Source organism: Gymnoscopelus braueri, assembly GCF_963280865.1.
Source record: "Gymnoscopelus braueri genome assembly, chromosome: 13".
Classification (NCBI taxonomy): Eukaryota; Metazoa; Chordata; class Actinopteri; order Myctophiformes; family Myctophidae; genus Gymnoscopelus; species Gymnoscopelus braueri.
In genome coordinates this window covers 10,896,108-10,909,062 of record NC_137615.1, presented here as the reverse complement: position 1 = coordinate 10,909,062, position 12,955 = coordinate 10,896,108, and the positions used below count along the sequence as shown (strand labels likewise).

At 41.7% G+C, this 12,955-nt stretch overlaps 1 protein-coding gene and 1 pseudogene across 5 annotated transcripts in view; one reads left to right on the top strand and one right to left on the bottom strand.

Moving 5' to 3' along the window:
* Positions 1 to 12,955, top strand: part of med15 (mediator complex subunit 15) — a 29,177-nt gene that overhangs the window by 14,675 nt on the left and 1,547 nt on the right. For all 4 annotated transcript variants that reach the window (XM_080446755.1, XM_080446757.1, XM_080446756.1 and 1 more), the window contains 8 exons: positions 274 to 392; positions 4,541 to 4,668; positions 5,049 to 5,183; positions 5,575 to 5,638; positions 10,400 to 10,466; positions 10,874 to 11,031; positions 11,405 to 11,571; positions 12,211 to 12,309. In XM_080446755.1, coding sequence (XP_080302881.1) covers positions 274 to 392; positions 4,541 to 4,668; positions 5,049 to 5,183; positions 5,575 to 5,638; positions 10,400 to 10,466; positions 10,874 to 11,031; positions 11,405 to 11,571; positions 12,211 to 12,309 — 937 coding nt within the window. The remainder of the gene's footprint in view (positions 1 to 273; positions 393 to 4,540; positions 4,669 to 5,048; positions 5,184 to 5,574; positions 5,639 to 10,399; positions 10,467 to 10,873; positions 11,032 to 11,404; positions 11,572 to 12,210; positions 12,310 to 12,955) is intronic.
* Positions 2,516 to 4,217, bottom strand: LOC308098587 (ATP-dependent RNA helicase SUPV3L1, mitochondrial-like; annotated as a pseudogene). Its single transcript has 2 exons — positions 3,094 to 4,217; positions 2,516 to 3,050 (listed from the first exon to the last, which is right to left on the bottom strand). The product of its transcript is annotated as an ATP-dependent RNA helicase SUPV3L1, mitochondrial-like (transcript).

Here is a 12,955-nt window from a genome sequence, read left to right as displayed (position 1 = left end):
GTTTAAGGCGAGTATTGATGTTCTGCAGTTGCATTCCATGACCATGAGTCTTCAGGTTGGCCTTGACATCAGCGCTCATATTAGCTACAAAAGTAGAAACAATGTAGAACGTGGCCAATGACATGAGATGGGCGTGGGACATTAAAGTAAAGCGCAGAACACTGATCCGAGAGGATCAGTTTAGCCTAGGCGCACGGCTCCTCTGCCCTCTCTCTCTCTGCGTGACATACTGTAGGCTGATCTCCTTTCTCTTGCTCTCCGTCGCATTCACAGGTCCAGCCTCAGATGATGATGTCGTCGCCGTCTCCTGTGCAGGTGCAGACGCCTCAGTCCATGCCCCCTCCGCCCCAGCCGTCACCTCAGCCCCCGACGTCCCAGCCCAACTCAGCCAGGTAAATGAAGGGTCCCATTTATTTTTTGTTCATTTTATTTGTGCGGTTTAGTTTAGTAGTATATTAGCACATTGTAATATAGAATAGAAAGGATACATATCGAAAGAAAACAAGTTATTGTGCAAGAAAAGGAAGAAGCCAACAGGCCATTAAATGGCATCCTATATTAAAATTGCCTTAAGGGCCGGCCGGCAGGCGGGCGGACCTCTGACGTCAACGCTCATGTTTTTCATGACATGCTTTTCTATGTGGTTTTTGTTTCTGAAACGGCATTTAATCCTTGTGAAAGCATGTGACCCTCAATTGTAACAGAAATACCACTGCCGCACATCCTTATACAGTAGAACGCTGTACTAAGGCTTGAAGACAATAGGGTAACAGTGATTCAGCATTGCACCTCCCAAAATGGCTGTTGCTTGTGGGTACATTATTGTCAACTTCACAGGCCTTCTGTGTGGCATATTTTACAAAATGCTCAGGGAAGTTACAAATGGTGGGGACGGAATAATTTGGTTTTCAAAATAGTAATGAATCACTGCTCTTCAGTGATAACCCCACTATTCTGCTTCAGGTAAGAGTTTATATTAGGGCTGTCTGAACGAAATTCGGTATTCAAATGTAATTTGACTATGAAAGAAAGTAATAATCTTCAAATGTTGAAATTGCCATTACCTTTTTTTTAATTTGTTCCTCCATAAATGTACTGACTACTGAGTAATGAATCTAATGATGACTCGCATCCTGTGTGTCTGTTTACGCTGAGACTGTGACAGACCACGTTGGTTCAGCGCAGCAGGCAAGACTCCTCCCTTTCCCCCCATAAACTTCACTTGTAGTTGAAAGAGTTAAGTTTCATAATTATGACAACTGAGTGAAATTCAATATATGTAACATTGCATACATTGTCGCTGAGGCTATGACGTGGACCTGTGGCTATCAACAGCCCTGGGGACGGTGGATGGAGAGAGCCCGTTCTCGTTATCAAACGTACAGTAGATAGGGCTACGGAATGGTGGATGGATCTTGCTATAATATTACAGTGACATCCATCTAAAACTACACACCCGCACAAGAGAGAAATTTAAAGTCGGTAAAGCACAGCCGCTTACAAAGCGACGCAAACCAGCAGGAGTTTATATTACCTGCCATGTCATGAAAATAATCAGTGCCCAACGTGGACTGTGCCTGGAGGTTCCGACACAAACTCTCCAACATCCAAAACACACTGATAAATCAGTGCAGTTTAATCAATGTACTGTTGTAAAAGGACAAACTGCAGGGCCAACGTCGATGGCCACTGGCCAGGTGCGTCCTTCTCGGAATCGCAGGAAGAAGTTGTAGCCCAATATTACACTCCTTATCAAAAAAAACTGAAAATGAACCTATATTAAAGCCAAAACCCTTAACTAATATAGTTGGTTTCACTATTTTGTTTAGCTTGTTATTATAGCATTTGTGTAAGTGGGTGTTTATTTTTGTATAACTATAAATTATTTTATATATTTATATTTATTATGTGTGTAATAGTATTGTATTAATTTGAATATTAAAAAGAATAAAGCATCAAAATTCGAATGGGACAATAGAGGAAAACTGACAGCAGTTGTTGATATGGTTCTCTATCCTGAATGGATAGAATTGGTATCCCGACCAGAAAATGCATTTTCTGTTTAATAAAGAGCTGGAGAGACATGTAGACTCCTGTTACTGAACAAACACTATAGCCATGAGCACAATCAGAATATAGAGCTTTTTAACACTTTTTAACCAAAGAAAATCTCTTACCCTACCGTTTTAATTTACTGTTTAAGGCGAGTATTGATGTTCTGCAGTTGCATTCCATGACCATGAGTCTTCAGGTTGGCCTTGACATCAGCGCTCATATTAGCTACAAAAGTAGAACAATGTAGAACGTGGCCAATGAGATGGGCGTGGGACATGTAAATTATTTTATATGTTTATATTTATTATGTATGTATTAGTATTGTATTCATTTGAATATTAAAAAGAATAAAGCATCAAAATTCGAATGGGATAATAGAGAAACTGACAGCAGTTGCTGATATGGTCCTGTAATTACTGAGATAGTGTCATTCCCGTAAGGCCCATAAAACTCATGGTTTTCAATGTGACATGTCCATGAAACGATAGCTCAACCAGAGGTAAACGTCCAGTACATCATGAACAGCCTCTAGGTGGACTGGGTCTTTGATGTTTTGGGGCGGAGACATAGGCCAGCTGATATGTCGACAGACCCAGTCAAATGTCAAGGGCTCATCTCGACTGAACTGACGGGCGAATTTCAGGAAAGACGTGCATACAAAGGGTTGTTTCTTGTTGATGGGCGCGGTACAAAACGCATAGCGTGACCTCAGGTGGAGTGGGATATGCTGAATCATGTCGGCCAGAAACTTAAAATCGTCAATGTTACACACAAAATAGAGACCATCCACCTGAGAGAGAGAGGCTGACAAATATGTCTATAAGGTTGGAGAGTGTTGCATCAGGCAGATGATAAGCAAACAACCCTATTTGTTCAGCAGTAGGATGGAGACCTGCAGTCTCTATGGGGTCCACTGTGTGGCTGAGGATTTTCTTTAGGACAGATCATCTCTGTCCATTGTTGTTACCTCTCCTTCTTTAAATATGGATGAGAACCTGCTTGTAGGTATTAACCTCCATCTCCTCCCCTGTGGAGAACATCAGATCTCTGACGAAGTTAATGGCAGCAGGTTCCCCACACACATGGATCTCCTCTGCACACAAACCCAGCAGCGGTCTCGTCCAGGCCCAACCTCTGGAGGAGTCCCTGATCATCTGAATCTCATCGATTACAGCCACCTCGTATGGTGTGGTGACACTACACATCTCAATTGTGCACGCCACATGATCAGCTGTTCTGCCTTCGGGGTCCACACATGTCCTTTCCTCTCCCGTCACCAAATCACAAGGCACGCCAGCCTCGTTGCTCTTCTCGAAGATCTCGTGAGCCAGTAGTTTTAGTGGACCACAGTAGACCCCACTCTTAGCAGCCAGTGGCATATACTGATGACATCAGCAACCTCCATATATGGGCATAAAAGGCACAAGGAAGCAATGATGGTAACTATTGGTGAATCTAAAGTTAAAGTGATGAACACGAGCGGTCGCCTGGGAATCTGAAAACTCCCGGTTTGATCCCTGCTCCTCCTCCTGTCCTTGAGCAAGTCACTGAACCCCTAACTGCTCCCCGGGCGCTGTTCAATGGCTGCTACTGCTTCTAATAGGATGGGTTAAAAAAAAACAGTTCCAACATTTTTCAAAAGTATTTCATAAATAAAATGAAAATAATCTAATTTCCATAAAAAAATGTTTTTTCAAGTTTAAGAAGTAGTGAAATTAGCAGATATACAAGCTCACAACGCAGCGCGAAGCAACTAAACTTGTGAACTTTAACTTGTATTGGAAGAGAGACATAACTCTAGGGGCAGCAAGCAGGGTTGTTGGACTCTTAGGGCCCTACTGTGGGGCACAAAGCACATGGGGTGTGGCAACAGATTTTTGGCGTTTATGTGGCCAGAGAAGGGCGGTGTACCAGTTGTGTTTGGTTGGAATGTTGTTAGTGGGTGTGGTAGGAGCTGGTGTTGAAACAACCCGTCAAATATCCTCTTGTTCCTTTGGCCAAGATGGCAACATAGGACGATTTCAGAATGAATCTAACTGGCCTCCAGGCTCAGGCCTGCTAGTTGGGTTTTAGACTTTTTTTTCAGTAAATGTTCAACGATAAATATTCACTTGTTTGTTTGTACCTTTTTATTTGGAAATACAAAGTTAAGAGTTACTTGTTCAATATCTTTTTTTTATAAGTTACTTTATACTTTTTGTAAATAGTTTGCAATATTAGTCCCACATGTTAAGTGCAATATCCAGTGGTCAGTGTGTAATGCTTGTATTTAATAGGGATGTGCATGACTGACCAAAATCTAAGTCGATTATACTACTGCTATTAAAAACACATATTCATATTCATATGCTAATGCTGAAGAGAATAAATATTTACACCCAATAATCGATTTTTATCCTCAAAAAAACAATTATTAGAACATTCGATTATTCTGAGCCATCCCTAGTATTTAACCATTTTCTGTTTTGTTTTTTTTTGCCCTCAGTTCTGGCCCGACGCCTTCCCCAGGAGGGTTCCAGCCCAGCCCGTCTCCCCAGCCCTGCCCGAGTCCTGCCACTGCCCGCACGCCACAGAACTACGGGGTTCCCTCGCCAGGACCTCTCAACACCCCAGGTCTGATCACTGTCTGTCTACTTTCTGCTGCCTTCTTTACCCACTATTCCCGTCCCTTCTCTGTGCTCATCTTATTATTTCCTGGTTACTGGGGTCTCACGGAAACAACAGAAAGCTGTGTGGACTGTGGACTCATCTTGGTTCACTTCGTCCTACATGACTATATAGCCTGGCATGGCCAGTCCAGACTAAAATCACTGCGTAGGGGGTGGGTCTGCGTGGTCAAATATACCGTATTATCAATTTGGGGGTCCGTGGCATGAAAAGGTTTGAGAACCACTGCTCTACACAATGTAAAACTTAACTTGCATTTTGTAGAACTAAACTTACAGCACATTATTGGAACCCATGATGTGTTTGTGTTTGGTTGTGTTGTGTAGGTAACCCCAGCTCAGTGATGAGTCCTGCTGGGCCCACGTCTCAGGAAGACCAGCAGTACATGGAGAAACTCAAACAGCTGTCCAAGTACATCGAACCCCTGCGGAGGATGATCAACAAGATAGACAAGAATGAAGGTACACTGCAACAAAAAATCTTGAGTCTTGGTTTAACACTGGGAGTGTACAAAAGGAACAAAATGGACCCTTGGTTCCATTTGGTACACTGTCAGAGTTAAATTAACTGTGTAGACGGAGGATATCAAATGATGTCTCCAATTACATTTTCTACACACACGCACACACACACACACACAAAAGAAAACTCATGAATCCCTGCCGTGTTAGGTCTGCGTTCATGTTTTTTTCCTAAAACACAGAAGGGCTTAATGTTATGACTCATGAAAAGGTATTATGTGTTCATTGTGTTAGGAACTTTTCCTGTCTGACACATCTGTGGTTAAAATTTCCCCTGTTTTTCACAGATGTCTAACTAGTTTACTAACTTAAGTCTTTTGCGTGTTAACAGACAGGAAGAAAGACCTGAGCAAGATGAAGAGTCTTTTGAACATCCTTACAGACCCTAACACACGGTAAACACAGCATGCATTTGAAGTCATTCCATTCTATCTTTCAGCTTTTTATAACCTCACATTTCTGGAGATGTTGAGCTTTAACTTAGAAATGGGTGGTATGTTATTTTAAGACTATAAAAACCAGAGCATGTGAGCGTAGCTGAGCGGGGGGGGGAAATGCCGCTCCACGCTCCAGAGGGCTGTTGTCACGCTCACTATTCGCTCATGTTGACTCCCCTCCCCGCTCCGTCGCTCACCTTGATTTGCGCAACGGTCGCTCCGCTCAGGCCCGTCCGCACAGCAGCAAAAAAAAAAAAGGCATTTTGCTGCATGTCAGAAACACTTTCTATTTTGGCACAAATGGGTCCCATCAGTGTAAAGATATAGACAATTGTCTTTTTTTAATAAGACAGACCATATTAAATCCTGTGGGTTAATGAGAGAGGGGGCCTCGCATAGCGAGTGTGGTTCGTTCAGCCAAAACCCCGTCACTTGCGTTTCAAATCGTATCCTTTGACTGGCTGGTGAAATAACATAACTGACACAAAGGTATTTATAAACATACTTGTGTGTATTACGGAGAAATGTGAATGAAATCTTGATTAGGGACGTGCGTTGTGCACTTCTGGATTTCTTTGTCTGTCCGTGCGACTGGGCATGCTCGAGGCATGTGGTGCGCGGCCCCCCGAACCGGAGCGGAGTTTTCGCTCCTACGTTTTTAAAAACCTGCTCCCGGCTACGTTCAAAATCGTCCCACTCCGCTCACATGCTCTGATGTCTACATGGGTGTCCTGTTAGATCTTCATTGTCATTGTGCTCAGAGAACAATGAAGAACACACAAAAACCACTCCTCAGCAACTGGTGTGACAAAAGTCCAAGAAATAAAAATGGATAAAAGCTATCAGAATAAATGCTAAATAAATAGAAAGGAAAGGTGTTCAACAAGTCTAAAGTGACCTAATCTAATGATGGTGGATAGGTGGCATTATGTGGTGATACTGTATGTACAAAGCTGCAATGTGCAATATTAACCCATTAATACCTGGAACGCATCTGTGTAACTTTAGATTTCTTTGGCTATTCAAAAATAGCAGATCTACAAGCTCATAGCGCGGCACCGAGTGCCGCGCTACGAGCTTGTAGATCTGCTATTTTTTTTAATTGTGAAAAAATATTTTTTTTATATTTTTTTCAAAAAACTGTTAGGATTTAGATTTTTTTTAAAGAATCGCCTCAGGTCTTAACACATTGACCGCCAGAGGTTAATCTCATAATGTACTCACCAGTGCCAACGTTTTATTGTTGTTTTTTGTTTTTTTCACGTCGCCACAGATCTTGTTAAAATCCTTAAGATTGAGCTGTGCACTGTTTGTAAACATCGCGGAGATCTCACTGCTTCTACCAGTGAAGACCACGTGTCAAACGGAGCCGCCATGTTTGAGTTCTGACCGTTTAAGTTAACATGGGAAATGCGAGGATGAAAAACTACATGTTTACAGGGGCTTTTACAGGGGTTTTTGGGTACGACTTAGAATGGAGACAGACGGGAAACAAAAAACGTGATCGCACTTCCGGTCGAGATCGGGTGGTGTTACACTGAAAATGGTCCCCCTAGAAAATTAAAAAAAAAAAAAAATTCGAAAAAAGGAAAAAGCACCACAGCCCGTAGGCTACGGGATTGGCGCTTAACCGTTGGATTTAACGGCCCGTAGAACTACGGGCCCGGCGGTAAATGTGTTAATGGGTGAAATGGGCCAACACTGACACCTAGAGGGCGTTTCCTTATCTTTTATCAGACTTTTGGCAGTGGTAAATAGAGGTTACAGCTCTTGGATAGAAGGTGTATTTTTGCAACATAGCATCTTCAGACAATCCAGACAGATCTTTTTAATTATCGAAGATTGAGCCCACTGTGCATGAATTTTTTTTACTGTAAACTGTTCTGTAAACAGCTACTGCAAAGTTTCACTATTTTTTTTTTGTTTATTGATACCTCCATTTATTTTAATATAGAATTTCTGAATTGACTGTTGCCACAAGCAAACTATTGGGTATATATATAATGTGAGTTCTTCAGTTGACTGTTATTACAGGCAACAACTAAGGACAAGCCACATTTGCAATCTTTAACTGATTCACTGCCAATCACGTAGATCTACGCGAACCTATTTAAAGCCGCCACGTGCCAGTCGCGTAGATCTACACGAACTAAAAAAAAATATATATATATATTTTCTTTTCCAATTTGACCCAAAGACCAAGGAGATATGATTTTTCGAAGATCTAGACTCCTATCCACTTCCTTGTTAACTTAAAACTTAAAAATTCTGTATCTCGGCTCCTGAGTACTTTTTTTTTTCAATTAAAAATCTCTGGCACACTGGCTAAAAAAATATGAAAATACCTCTGGCAGTTAATGGGTTAATGTATTTTAGGTAGGTTAAAGTGCAATAAGCAAGAATGCAGAATGCCCTACCAACAGTCATAAAAAAAGTGACTCAGAGTCCTTACCCTCCTTCAAAACCACTCTAAAAGAGCACCTACAGGTGGCTGCAATTTGTAACTGGCCCCTGTAAAAAGTCTTATCACTTATCACCAGGAAATGAAGTTTGAGTAGCTATGGTTTCCATCACCGCTGTCCTGACATCATGAGCAACTCCATACTTGAGTGTGGTTGATCCGAAGCTCCATATATATGGAGCGGGTGGAGTCTCTAGTGCTGACATCATGCTTATGTGAAACTCCATGTATGGGTAGAGCTGACTCATCGTGACATCAGGGAGATGTCACGAGCATCCATTCAAGCATTATTATATAAAGGGTTGCAGTCACGCCACGAGATCAGATCCATTGAGCGTTACCCTGAATATCCAAGACCTAGAACCTTCAAGACCATCTCGAAGTCTGGATTAGAGACGCATGATTTTCAAGGATTTATGTATGTATTTTTTTATTTAAAGAAGCTTTAAATAACTAGAGGTTTGCACCTACGTTGTGCCACCAATCCGACCGATATGTCTTGAGTCATGGTGTCGGGGGGCTTTGTCAGACCGTTGTCACCCCTGCAAAAGAATAAATATGTGCAGACCAGTCGAGTGCTCCAGTACTTTATTTGGGTAGTCTCTCCTGCAGTGTCCAGGTATTAAACCTTCTTAAACCAATGGCCTACGTCATTTTCTGAGGAAATGTATATTTTTGCCCAAGTCAGCTCCTCATGACACTGGCCACTGCTGGTAAAATCTCCTAATTGAAAAGGATCATGCTGTTCCCTCCCCTTTTAGTATAATGCCCTATCTCCCTACTGTGACTTTTTGATTGATTGAATATTTTATTAGGCAAAAAATGTAAAACAGCACAGTTACATTTAAAATACTTTGTCTAACAGGTCAGTTCATAAAAGTTCTTGCGGACTTGTTTCCAATGAGGGCCTTGGTATTCAATTCATAGGCTTATATAGTGGCACCACAGTTCAAATATCATTACAAAATAAACAGCCAAAAAAATAACACAATGTACAAAAAAAAAAGAAGAAAACTTTGGCTAAAATAGGCTTATTTTTTTGCCTAAGTAAATCATTTGGCCTAAGTCAGGTTTAATCCTATTTTAAACCTATTTAAATTATTAAACTTATGTTACATAACTGACAGACAGTGTTGTTAATGGTCAAGATATCCCTGTTGAGCACCAACGAGCCCTTATTCCGTCAACTGGCTGAAGCGCGTTGGACTTCTCTTTGTACCCGTCTGTCTGTGTCCCTTTTTATACCCATAAATGGAGATCCCTGATGTCATTAGTAATATGCCCATTGCCCATACCCTGTATATTAGTATTCCCATATATGGGCATATTGGTTGGATCCGCGATTGTTGACAACTGGATATCCATATATGGACGTATCGGTTGGATCGGCGGTTCTGGACAACTGCATATCCGAACAACTCAGTGATGGGCACTGCACTGCCTCGACTCCTTGCCGATGTTCGAGCTGAGTTTTAGGCCAATTTTACTATACTAGAAGTTTGGGCCCTCACGTTTAGAGTGCAGGCCGCTACGCAGCCCTCACACCTACGTCGCACCGCCAATCCTACTGATATGCCCATTTATGGAGATCTCTGCATCTGTCAATCCCTGTCCCTTTTATGCCATGACGACACATGAGGTAAGGTTAGACAGCACACTCCATATTTGGGCGTAGCTGCATTGGGAACTCCTTATATGGATATGGCTGAGTCATGGTGACATGAGTGAGTGTGATGTCACCTCCCTTTAAGGGAGGACCGGTAGAAGGAAGATGAAGAAAATGAAAAATATGAAGAAATAAATTGGAACATATGAAGGTCTGTCAGCAGAACAGACCATAATCATCCTATCCTATATTAAAATGGGCTTAAAGGAGTAATTCACTCAATCTAGACAATTTGAGTCTCCTACCGGAGAAACCGACGGTCACCAAATCATTGGCTTAGGAATGCGCTAAAAACAAAAATATCTTCATGCATTCAATGCTTCATCGGGTGTGTAATTGATAGAAAATACGATTTTCTTGGGGGGGGAACTACTCCTTTAAGCCAATTTTAATATAGAATGGGAGGATTATGGTCTGTTCCGCTGACCTTTGTGTCCTCATTTATTTTTTCATATCTTTAATTTTCGTCTTTCTTCTTCATTCTCAAAATGTACCACCCCGACTCACTGCTGCATAGCAGCTGTAATTGTGTTGTCATGACATGAATGCATCCTCTCAGATCTGTATTAATGATCTTCTCCCTAACCTGTAGATGTCCTCTGAAGACCCTCCAGAAGTGTGAGATAGCTCTGGAGAAACTGAAGAACGACATGGCCGTGGTGAGATAACGTTTGCTTCAGTTGTATCTGATATTCACCAAATGAATAAAAAAAACAGCTGGTTGGTGGCAGATTCGCGACTGGATTGGATCCATTGCAGTAGTTGAAGATGATTAATGTGTCTGTTTTATTGTGTGTATGGTTACTGCGGTGTTTGGTGAAATTGACAAACTACATGGAGTACACAAAGGACATTATTCTACACGATTATCATACTGGCATACGATAATTGATATATACGTTTTGCTTTGTCAACATTGTATTACTCATATAGCTAATTAAAATGGCTCCATGTAGGAGGAGTGTTTCATTACACTTTAATGTTATCCTGGGTTTAAGTTATATTGTGATTTTACTAGTCTATCTTTTAGCCAAATCAAATCCAACTCAGTGTTTGTGTTCTCCAGCCCACCCCCCCTCCTCCCCCAGTGCCCACCAAGCAGCAGTACCTGTGTCAGCCTCTCCTGGATGCTGTGATGGCCAACATCCGCTCTCCAGTCTTCAACCACTCCCTGTACAGAACCTTCTCCCCAGCCATGACGGCCATCCACGGGCCTCCCATCACGTAAGAACAACTGGACAGCGTTCACAAAATGTCACATACTTGGTCCCCCATGGTTATCTTATTCCATTGTTCTTGTGAGAGACATGTAGACCTACCTGTACATGTCCATTTTGTTTGTGGCTTCCAGGGCAGTGGTTCCCAAACAGTGGGTCGGGACCCATGTTTGGGTCGTGGACCAATTTTTATGGGTCGCGAGTGAATATCCCCCTTTATTGGTTTCCTACATTTAAAAAAAATATATATTATTTAAAAAGGTTCCATTGGAACTATTGTTGGATTATTATATTTCTGTGTAAGAGCATTGTGGGTTAGATTGTGTACTCCACACCATAAATTAATAAAGATCGCCTCTCTCTTTCTCTCGCGCGCTCAGGGGTCCCAGTATCGCTGGGCGAAAGAGGAAGCATGACGACGATGAGCGTCAGACCATCCCCAACATCCTGCAGGGCGAGGTGGCTCGCCTGGACGTCAGGTTCCTGGTCAACCTGGATCCTTCGTACTGCAGCAACAATGGCACCGTTCACCTCGTCTGTAAACTGGGTACGCAGCGCAGGTCGCCGACAGTAGTGGCAGTAAATATCACCATGTCGTCCCATTGCTGGGCAGACTAAAACTATGACGAGAAATGTTCGGCGACTACCTTTTTTCACAGACGAAAACGAAATAAAAACTAAGCTACGATGACTAAAACTAAGACTAAATATATTGACAATTTCGTCAACAAATACAAACTAGACTAAAATGTTAGGGAGGGACTTGTGGAGAAGAGATCCAGTTGAACTAAAAGACAAGTCATTATATGCTTGGTTGCGCTCTGAAAATAGCAGATCTACAAGCTCACAATGTGTCGCAGCGCGACGCATTGTGAGCTTGTAGATCTGCTATTTTCAGCATGCAGCCAGGTGTATAATCAGCCATTACAACACCATCAAGGCCCGCCAAAATACATTTTAGTCGACTAAATCAATTGTAGATTTAGTCGACTATAATCTTATGATAATTAGTCAACTAAAACTAGACTTAACAGTAAAACATTTCAGATGACTAAAATATGACTAAAACTAAATGGAATTTGATTCAAAAGACTTTGACTAAAACTGAATCGAAATTTGCTGTCAAAATCGACACTAGTCTCCAGTCTGTTTTAACACTGTTCTTGTTCTCTTGTCTGTGTCTCAGATGATAAGAACCTTCCCAGTGTTCCTCCGCTGCAGCTGAGCGTTCCTGCTGACTACCCCGACCAGAGTCCCTACTGGGCAGACGATGGGGAACAATATGGTGAGGAGTTCAAACCACCCTGTCCTCCTCCGCTCATTAGCAAATTAGTTTAAGTCTGTGTCCCTTTTTATTAAAGGAGTAGTTCACCCAAAAAATGACTTATTCTCTATCAATTACATGCCCCACGAAACATTGAATTCATGGAGATTTTTCAGTTTTTGTTGCATTCTTAAGTCAATAATTTGATTACCGGCAGAAAGATGCTAATGTATCCGGTAGGAGACTCAAAGAGTCTCCTTTGAGTCTCCTACCGGAAAGACCGCCGGTCATCAAATTATTGGCCTAGGAATGCAACAAAAACAAAAACATCTCCATGAATTCAATGCTTCATGGGGCGTGTAATTGATAGAGAATAAGTCATTTTTTGGGTGAACTACTCCTTTAAAAGAAAGAAAAAAAGGGGGGGAGGGAAATAATCGCCATTGTTGACTGTTCTGTATTTGAAGCAAACATGAATACGTCTCCTAAAATACTACCAGATGTTAAAGGAAATTTCACTTTCAAACATGTTTGGGGTCATTTTAACGTGTACTGGGGATTTTGTGAGCACCCCAGTCAGTTTTTAAGTTGCTTGATTCGGTATTTATATATTTGATATTCATTTTATCAGACACACGCCCCCTTCCTATACAAACCCATTTTAACC